We start from the raw sequence: 10,231 nt of genomic DNA on the forward strand, positions 1-10,231 counted from the left end.
TAAAGTGCCTATTTCAAATTCACATTTAAACAAGGAGAGATGGAGAAAAAAAAACAGGGACATACATGTCTTGATCTGTTAACACACCATCAACAAAATTTCCAGATTTTCTTTTTGTCAAAACCTGAGACGACTCAATCAACTCCTTCAGGTCTGGAAGTAGTCCTCCACTTTTACCAGCCTGAGGCCTTTGTCGTCTGTAAGAACCTTCTGATTTCAGCAGCAGAGTACAGATTTTGCTGTTCCTGGTTCAGAGACAAATCACCTTCAGATACTGCTCACTCCTGCTTTGTTTCCTCTCTTGGCTTTTAAAGCTTTAGTACTGCTGTGTTAGTATGGCAGGTTCAGAGCTCTTCTTCTTCTGGGACAATTTCAATAAATCTTTATCAAACATATTGTCATTCTCACAAAGATCCTCACACACAGATTCATGAGTTGTTTCATTTTTCTGATTTATGTCAAAAACACCTGCAGACTGGTCATTATTCATACCAGTCTCTATGATGTCAGTGCTCCTCTGATTGTAATGCTCACATGATTCTCATTCTGTCAGACCTATCACTGATCATAAGGGGGTAACTTTCAACCAACTCCTCAGTGGGGGGGGATTGTCTGCCTTAGTAATATCGGGATTACCGTGGCCTTGGCAGGCTCTGCAGGTGTGATCTATGTTTCCACACCAGGTGCCTTGGGTGGCACACGCCCTTTAACTGCATCATCCATTGGCAGTGTGTTTCTTAGCCTTTCTGGACAGAATGAAATAAAATGCAACCACAGCCATTTAAGGGGAGCACTCTGTATCTGAGGTCATTCCCAGTAATGTCTGAACTGGGACTGTGTGTGATGCAGAGAGGTGGAGACTGGAGGTCTTGATTGAACTACAAAGCTTGTAATCATGTTTCCTGTTGATTGAGCTGTGTGTGCTTGTGTTCAGACTTTAAACCAGAGCCAGATGTTGTCTACTCTTCACTGAAGTAGTCCACCAGTCCAACCACTGACGTCCACCTGCTCGCCTTTGGTCTCCCACCTCAGAGCAGAGTGCATCCACGTAATAAAAAATATTTCTCTACGTATTTTCTCTCTTAATTGCAATGATATAATCCCCAAATTATACCTTTTCTTATTGGAAATTTTTAATGTGTATTGTGTAAATATAAGTAATCCACCTACACTTAACAGAATCTAATAAAAACACTTTGCAGTTTTTTCTGTTCCTTATTAATGTCACTGTTTTGTTTCCTCATCTGGTTCTGTAGCTTTCACAAAGGTGTCAGATGGAACATTTTATTTTATTTTTAATTTAGGAAACCATTATATTTTTCTTCATTGCTCCGCTGCCTGGGAAACTATCAGTACCGCTTGAAATACCATTGAGTCATATGTACAGACTGCTACCATCTACTGGTAAAACTGGGAGTTACAGCCAGCAAAGGTGCTTTTTAAAAGAAAACGGCTTTACCTCTAAATATCCAGCAGGTTCCCAGTTAGAACTGGTAAAAAAATAAATATGTTGCAGAATGTGATAACTTGTTGAATAGAATTTGGGTGTGAGTGTGTAGAAATGTGTAGTTTGATATTTACACAAATATACTGAGAAGAGCAAACTTCTCTCTATCTTTTACTGCTTACAACCACAGCTCTGTATGAAAGAGTATTAGGGCCACATTAAAAAAAATGTTACTGATCATTTTGAGAATAAAGTCGAAATTTCAGGCTTGAAGTAAAAAATTATTTTGGGAAGAAAAAAGGCAAAATACTTTTTTTTTTTTTTTTGAGAAAAAGCTCTTAATGTTATTTTGAGAATTAAGCCCAAATGTGGAAATTACAGTTGTTTCCAGACAAACAGCTGCCACAGCTGTTATACCCTCTACAAAATGCCTGTAGAGTTGGTGAATTCGTACTTCAGAATCCGTATTAGTTACAAGGAAATCTTTCTGAGTTAACTTGAGTAATTACTTCCTCCAAACCGTCAATGTGTCTTTCAGACCCCATTCCTACAAAACTGCTCAAAAATCCTTGAAAGAGTAGTTGTCAAACACCTGACACATCATTTGCAGAAGAATGGCTTATTTGAAGAGTTTCAGTCAGGTTTCAGAGCTCATCACAGCACAGAAACAGCTTTAGTGAAGGTTACATGTAGTGGCAATTCCTTTACTTTTAAAAGTTCAAACGTCCCACAACTTAAAGTCCACAAGCCACTGCTGCACTGAGGTAATATTTCGTACGCAGGCAAAAGAAGTCCATTGTCCAAACCTTTTAGTTGAGAGTTTTGGTTTTGGTTTATTTATCCATTTTGGCAAGCAATAACAAGATCCTTCCTGCTGCTTCTCCTGCTCTTGTAAAAAACCATAGGCCCACCCCAATGCATGCTGGTCCTATACCAGTCTCTTTATTTATAGAAACAAAATGGCCCTACAGCTCTTATTGACTAATTTAACAAAATAACAACAAACAAAACAAATCATTTAAAACAAAATATTAACCAACAAATAAACCCCAAAATATAAATAAACTAACAAACTTTAACTAATTTCAAAATAATAAAAAATAAAGAACAAATAGCTCCAACATTACAAATGATCTACTTATGGCCTCTGACAGTGGACTCATCTCTGTGCTTGTCCTCAGTGCAGCGTTCGATACTGTTGACCATAATATTCTAGAGTGATTAGAGCATGCTGTAGGTATTAAGGGTCCCGTGGCACAGTGGTTTAAATCATATCTATCTAATAGATATGATTAAACACAAAAGGACTAAATCATATGCAAAAAAATTCTGTTCATAGCCATAGTACACGCAAAAAACGGTGAGAAAAAAAACACAGTTTCTGCGCAGCACCTTCACTGTCTGCAATGACAAGTAGTGAAACTACTGAATTGCTATCAATACATTAATTGTTGCTTTCTGATACAATAAAATAACACACAAAAAAAGAACAAAATAACTATAACAGCAAACTCTATATTCCTAATTTGAATTTTTGCATTTTCATGATTTTTGTTTTTTATCTATTTTTTTCTCAGTTGTGAATTAAAAAAAAAAACTGAGTGGTTAATTTTGTTTTCTTTCTGGAAATCCTTTTTTAAATTTAAATATTTATTATCGGGTTAATAATTCATTTTGATTTATTATACTTATTTTGTCATTATCCATTAAATTATCACTAACTTAATTGTGGTCTAGAAAAGAATAAATTAATGAGTGGATCATTTTGATAGTACATATTTTTATTGTAAAATTAATAAATCCGTGGAAACATGCTTTTATTTTGATGGAGATGTGTTTCCGGGTTTTCCATACGCTGGTTCATGTAAATCACGTGACTTCTTCTTTTACATATCAGTCATAATTCGTCCTTTACGAAAAGCGAAACTACGTGACAAAACTTTCTTAGATAAATCTGCTACTTTTAAACAAGCTCTGATGTTTGACCAAGAAACTGCCAACAAGTGAATCTTAGTAGAAAAGGAAGTGACAGATGTTAAAATGTTATTTGTGTTTTTCTTCTCCAGTTTTCTGGGACGTCTGGACTGTGCAGGTAAGCCTTTTGTACCTGTGGCAATAAATCTGTCTGATCATCGAGATGAGGAGCATAGAAATGCTCAAAGGAAGTAATTTTGCGGGTTTATGAAATTAATTTACTCAGATTTCGCGTTAGAGCGAAGTTATCCGCTGTTTCTGTTTCTAGTTGTTTGAGTCAGTGTATCAATGCAGAGTAAATGTACGTGAGCAGGTAATGACGGGAGAGGAACTTACAATTAAAAAAATGTATGTTAGTTCGCTATAAGAAGAGTCACGATCAAAGTTTAGTTTCATTTTCACTTCGTGTAATGGCGGAGTCCATGAGGAAGTTTCACCTGATTCTCTGTAAGATCAGGGGCGCCGCTGGTGTGCGCGAGTAAAATTTAAGATTAAGCTTATACCAGGGAATCGCATCTGTAACCGGAAGGTCGCCGGTTCGATCCCTGGGCTCTCTGTCCTGGTCGTTGTGTCCTTGGGCAAGACACTTTACCCTACTTGCCTACTGGTGTTAGCCAGAGGGGCCAATGGCGCGATATGGCAGCCTCGCTTCTGTCAGTCTGCCCCAGGGCAGCTGTGGCTACAACTGTAGCTGCCTCCACCAGTGTGTGAATGTGAGAGTGAATGAATAGTGGTATTGTAAAGCGCTTTGGGTGCCTAGAAAAGCGCTATATAAATCCAATCCATTATTATTACTCCCTGGTTCCAAAGTCAACAATCAACAGACTTTCACGGGATTATCACTTCACACTGACGATACATTTCTATGTAAATGGCCTGCATTTGTATAGCACTTTTCTAGTCCATAGGACCCCAAAGCGCTTTACACTACATTCAGTCATTCACCCATTCACACACACATTGACACACTGGTGATGGCAAGCTACATTGTAGCCACAGCTGCCCTGGGGCGCACTGACAGAGGCGAGGCTGCCGGACACTGGCGCCACCGGGCCCTCTGACTACCACCAGTAGGCAAACACGGGGTTAGTATCTGGCCCAAGGATATTTGGCATGCAGCCAGGAGGCAGCCTGGGATCGAACCACCGACCTGCTGATTAGTGGCTGATCTGCTCTGCCACCTGAGCTACAGCCACCCCGGAAAGCTGGAGGAGGGTTACACACTATTTCTGTGTGGAAAGCTATATTTAAGCTACATTTAAAAGAATATACTTCATATGCTGTATAAGACAGGAAACGCAAAAGAGTATGTTGTAATGTGGTGCAATTTTGTTGGCATTGTCCCACAACGGATGAATTGAAAACAATACCGTGCATGCTAATTAAGTATTAATGTGTGTCAAAATAATGGGCAGGCCAGTGTTTAAGGTTTAAAAGATGATAAAGATGGAGTGTCTGGACTGACACTTGGAGATGACTTCTAGTTTTGAACTTGCATTTTTCCACCTGTATTGGCTTTGAATGCTGGGAACATTCCAGTCATTTGATGATCATTATATGTTTTTATTTGGGAACAGATTCCGATTGTCCATGTGTGAAGTGACATCATAATTATCAAGTAGAAATAAAATATGGCTGCTTATCCAGTAAGATTCCAAACAGGCAGGTGTTTGAGCACCATCTGGGGTCTGTCTGTGCACTAATGCTATAAAGGTGATGTGTATCTCTGTTCATGCTCCAGCATAAATTTGTATACATTTTAGTGAAAATCAGGATCACATCATTTTACTGCTTTATATAAATCAGCTAATTAGAACTTTAAATATCAAAATAAGCAAATTCATGAAAAAAAACATTAACAAGCAAAGAGAATAGAGAGAAATAAAAACAGCTTTAATTACTGAACTTCCAAATATTCAGACTGTCACGATTTGCATCTGTATTATATTAGTAATCCTTCCAGAAACAAAGGGAAGTTTGATTTTTGTGTAGTATAATTTATTATTATTAAAAAAAAAAATCATAATTTGTGGAACTTTAACAAACAGAGAACTGAAGTGACCAAAGGGTTGATTCCTTACATCTTGTTATGGATGCTTCATTGCATCATAACTTGCACTGGTTTATACCACAAACATCAGATGATGACACACTCTCTCTGCTAACTCATCACAAAGGGATGTGTCAAGTGTCAAGTTAGTACAAGTTAGTACAAGTGGAATGGAAGCACAACAGTTCTCTTATTTTTTTTTCTCTCTGCATTGTCCCATTATCCGTTCTGTGGTAAACTCAGTTTAAAGTGAACATACTGTTTGAATTATTGAATTAAAATTATTTTGTTATAATTTTTTGAACAAACAGTATATTTCATAAAACATTTCTGGCAGTGTTTCTCTGACATCCACTTTCACTTGAAGGTGGGAATTGTGACACTGTGGCCATCTCTCCCAAGATGAATCCCTGAGTAGTGACAGAGCATATCATTTTTTAACATGGTTCTCTCGTTCTTGTAGGCTGCTGCGCTTTTTAAAAAAAAAATGAAATTGCACAACATGCGCATATATCCTCTGGTATGTCACGTGCTTTTCCATATTGTATATGGTGGACTGCCATAAACAAAAATGCCAGGGTCATTTTTTGGTCCCAATCCAGCCCTGGCTGAGACACGCTGACAGTAACAGTAGAAAATGAACGTTTGGTAACAAAATGAATGAGCCAAATCAGAAAGTGCTTTATTTTAAAGCATGTGTCTCTTCTGGTCCCCTGTGGGGTTTTTCCACAAAGCATATGAAGAAATTGTAACCAGTTCAGCTCTATTTACAAAACACGTCATCACTTATACAGACATAAAAAGCTCTATAAACAGGGTTTAGTATGTTGAAGTTCATAGTTTAACATACAGTACTAGATGTGTTTAAAACAAATAAAGTGAATATATCATCAGGATCCTTTTTTTTTCTCTCAGCATCAGCTCATCATCTGTCATGTGTTCTGAGTTTACAGTGAACATGTTGTTTGAGTTGAAGGTAGAAATGAAGGTATTTTCAAAAAACTATAATACTATATCGATCTTTAGTTTCATTTTCCTGTCATTGTTTGTCTTCATCTCATCCAGATGTTCCAGCCAAACGAGGAGAAGAGATTATTCTGGAGTGTTATGGTCCCAAAAATGCTAACACCAGACTATTAAAGTGGTACAAATCTGACGTGAAGTCAGACTTTTATCTTTTCTACTTCAGAGATGGAAAGTCTTATGAAAACTATCAGTATCCACATTTTAAAGATCGAGCGAAGCTGAAAGATCCAGAGATGAAGAGTGGAGACTTTTCTGTGATTCTCAAAAAGGTCACCATGAACGACACTGGAAGATATGAATGTTATGCTGGATACAACAATCAGAAACCTCAACTTATAAACATCACCAACCTGAAGGTAGAAGAAGAAGGTGAGTGTGAAGTTGAGCTGCTTCCTGGTTGTTGATGTTTGTTTCTAAAGATGTTGTTGATGAGACTTTGTAGAAAGCAGCTGGTCTGAGTGATGTGATCAGAGTGCAGTAGATAATGTCTGACAGCAGTTTGAAGAGGAAATGGATTCTGTTCTGTTCTTCACTCATCACCTACCTGACAGCTGACACCTCACACCTGTTTCTCACCTGCAGGTCAGACAGGAGGACTCACAGAGGATGGAGGGAAGGAGGCAGGAGGGAAGGAGGGTGGAGGAGAGAAGAGTGGATCTGTTGGACTGATAGTTGGTCTGTCAGTTCCTGCTGTGCTTGTTGTTGGTGTTGGTGCTGTTTTTTTCTACAGAACATGTAGACGTAGACAAAATCAAGATTACCAGCCCCCTGTGGATCAGGGGGTTTGAAATTCCATCAGTGGCTTCCAAACTGAACCGTGAGTCCTGCTGCTTGTTTCAGATTCATGAAAAGCCAGTTCAACATTCAGAGTGACTGATGTTGGTCCAACAGTGGACTCAGATAGTACAATTTCAGTTTTTGTTTTTGTTGCAGTTGTTGGTGTTTTGATCAACATAAGATATAAAGAACAACGTTAGGACTCACATGGCACTGAACCACAGAGACAAATGTTTGAGAACGTTCTGTGGCTGAATTGTGAATCTCCTGCTGATGAACATAGAGACAAAAATGATATGAAAACAGACAGCTGTCACCAACACGCCACAAGGATCCCTGATGTCACTTTGACACTTGAGAAGGAACTGCTTCATCAACCTCAGTATCAGCAAAGAACAGGACTGCATCCAGAAAATGACATCAGAGTGCAGCAGATAATGTCTGACAGCAGTTTGAAGAGGAAATGGATTCTGTTCTGTTCTTCACTCATCACCTACCTGACAGCTGACACCTCACACCTGTTTCTCACCTGCAGGTCAGACAGGAGGACACACAGAGGATGGAGGGAAGGAGGATGGAGGGAAGGAGGACGGAGTAGAGGAGAGTGGTTCTGTTGGACTTACAGTTGGTCTGTCAGTTTCTGCCGTTTCTTGTTGTTTTTGTTGTTGGTTTTGTGTTCGACAGAAATCGTAGAGGGCGACCTCTTCCAAATAATCCAATGATTTGTGTTCAGTGGGTTCATAACTGAACTGTGAGTCCTGCTGCTGTTCCAGGTTATTATCAGTAAGTTCAGCATTCAGACTGACAGAGGAGAGACACAGGAAACAAGACAAAATGAAACTTTGCATTGTTTTGCATAATTATCTGATGTTATCTGATGTTCCTGCTCACCATACCAACAAACTGCCTAATTTTAAAAATAATTGTCAGTTTAAATCATTATCTGTTGTTTATAAAATATTTTATTAGATTTTATAAAAAAATAATAATAATGTATTTGAATTGTTACAGATTATGTCGTGATTTTTAAGAAAGTTTGTAACACATAAACATGTATCACTCAGCTACTGTACTTTTGTGAATGTTATATTCTCTTATTACACACACACACACACACACACGTGCTAGATAGGTTAGGCTACACTCTATGGTAGGAGAGCCAAATGTCCAGCCTGAGAACCATCGGATGGGTTTGAAAAATGGGCTTAATTTTTTTTCCAAGTTTTTACCATGGCTTTTTTTTTTAAATATAGGCTTAAAATGTTTTAATATTTGATTTTTAAAAAGTATATCTTGGGTCAACCTCTGACCGGTTGAGCCAGTCAATGCAGATTTAATCTGATCTGGAATCAGTCCAAAGAAAATAAAACACTGATGTGTGGGCGTGTGAATGAACGCACTGCATGTACAAACACAGAAACCTGAAAACACTGTGACTGAGTTAAAGTGAAACTGTCTGAGCCTGTCCCTGTGAAACAGAGTTTGGAGCCTGCAGCCTTGTTTCAGTCAGAATAAAGTCTGAATAACCAAATGTTGTGATGACTTCCTTCTACACAGAGGACGGGACTTTTTTAGAGCCCGGCAGCTTCAGCAGTGCTGAGAACAGTGGCTGTGTTTGTGGGAGGTGCTTAAATGAAAAGAGCCCAGGAAGCAGGTTTAACAGGTCGTTGCACCCAAACATGAAGTCTGATTCAATACAACCTCGACATACACCCACAGTATACCATCACTAAGCTACATTTTCAGTTCAGTCCTCTGTGAATGTTTTAAAAGAAAACTAAAAACAGTAATTTCATTCAGACAAAAGGTGCTGATAAGGCGGGACAGGAATTTTCCAGAATGCTGTGTCATAATATTTGAAGTCCTGTTTGATTTACTGTTTGATTTTTCTTCTCTAGAAATATATTTTATCAGGAGGCACAAACCTGCAGCTTTGTGATTTCATTAATATAAGACAAGCATTTAATATTTCTCAGGTATATTTGAGTCTAACTGGTCCTTGTGTTTCAAATTTAAACACTTTCATTTAGAACATCTACATCATTTAAAACATCTACAAAAGTCTTGGGGCAAAAGTCATGTTTGTAAAAACAGAGAGTAGAAAACATGACGTGACCAACAGCTGAGACAGTGGAAAAACTCACTTCCTTCTAGCTGTCCTTCCTCTTACCTGCTCACCTGTGACTTCTGTAAACAGGCTGTCCACTTTAATGTCTGCGCCGCCTGGTGGCCAGTACAGGTACTACATCAACCCCAGCCCCTCACCAGACCTCAACCTCAGAGCAAATACACACTTCAAAACTGGCTTAACACGACTCAGCTTCTGATTATTATCCACTAAGACTTTAATTATTTGTCATCTAATAGTAAATTTTATTTTAAATGAGTGTTTTATGATATTGTTCTGTTAACTTTTTCTCTGTCTTAAATGCTTCTTGGGGACACATGACATAAAAGAATTAATGAATAAAACAATTTCAACCTCAAAAGCTGCTGAGAAATATCTGAGTTATTGCTCAGAAGAGGTCGAAGCTTCAGCAACATTTGTAATAGAAAACAACTTTATTATTTTTCCAATGCTTTTTTTCACAGACTAACCAGATTTTTAGAGGCACACAATCACAAGTTTAGCCTATTATCATCTTCATTTACACTTTTGTCTTCTCTTTTATCTTTAAAAACAAACACTTGACTTTAGAAAATAAAACCCACTGAAACCATTATTTGACTTTACAAATCATAAAAATATTTTCACTTTCAGTTTGGCCAGATTTGTCAACCAAACATGGGTGATGAGATCTGCCCTCAAAATGTGTGTGGTTGTATCTTTTTTCTAAACTTTTGAATCCAATATATATGCAAAATATTAGAATAACTTAGAAAACTTGAGCTAAAGGGGAAGCTAAACTGCAATGAAAATAAAAGAACATTTTCCACAGGATGGAGCTGTGATCATG

At 38.0% G+C, this 10,231-nt stretch overlaps 1 protein-coding gene across 2 annotated transcripts; it reads left to right on the forward strand.

Moving 5' to 3' along the window:
* The first annotated feature begins 3,323 nt into the window (after positions 1–3,323).
* Positions 3,324–9,763, forward strand: LOC143415660 (uncharacterized). 2 transcript variants are annotated; one of them, XM_076881002.1, is made up of 4 exons: positions 3,324–3,539; positions 6,537–6,866; positions 7,080–7,314; positions 7,431–9,763. In XM_076881002.1, exons 1-3 carry the CDS (start codon positions 3,488–3,490, stop codon positions 7,283–7,285), a joined length of 588 nt encoding a protein of 195 aa, XP_076737117.1. In that variant the 5' UTR covers positions 3,324–3,487; the 3' UTR covers positions 7,286–7,314; positions 7,431–9,763. The 2 variants fall into 2 exon arrangements, with proteins under 2 accessions (XP_076737117.1, XP_076737116.1); XM_076881001.1 differs by having other exon boundaries at positions 7,080–9,763.
* Positions 9,764–10,231: the final 468 nt, after the last annotated feature.

This window comes from Maylandia zebra, unplaced genomic scaffold (assembly GCF_041146795.1).
Source record: "Maylandia zebra isolate NMK-2024a unplaced genomic scaffold, Mzebra_GT3a scaffold02, whole genome shotgun sequence".
NCBI classification, from domain to species: Eukaryota; Metazoa; Chordata; class Actinopteri; order Cichliformes; family Cichlidae; genus Maylandia; species Maylandia zebra.

What these genes read in the sequence shown, in the direction of transcription:
- LOC143415660 (XM_076881001.1), top strand. Translation starts at nt 3,488, where the DNA reads ATGTTATTTGTGTTTTTCTTCTCCAGTTTTCTGGGACGTCTGGACTGT. An exon ending in GGGACGTCTGGACTGTGCAG is followed by an intron (nt 3,540 to 6,536) that starts GTAAGCCTTTTG and finishes CATCTCATCCAG; the next exon opens with ATGTTCCAGCCAAACGAGGA. An exon ending in CCTGAAGGTAGAAGAAGAAG is followed by an intron (nt 6,867 to 7,079) that starts GTGAGTGTGAAG and finishes TCTCACCTGCAG; the next exon opens with GTCAGACAGGAGGACTCACA.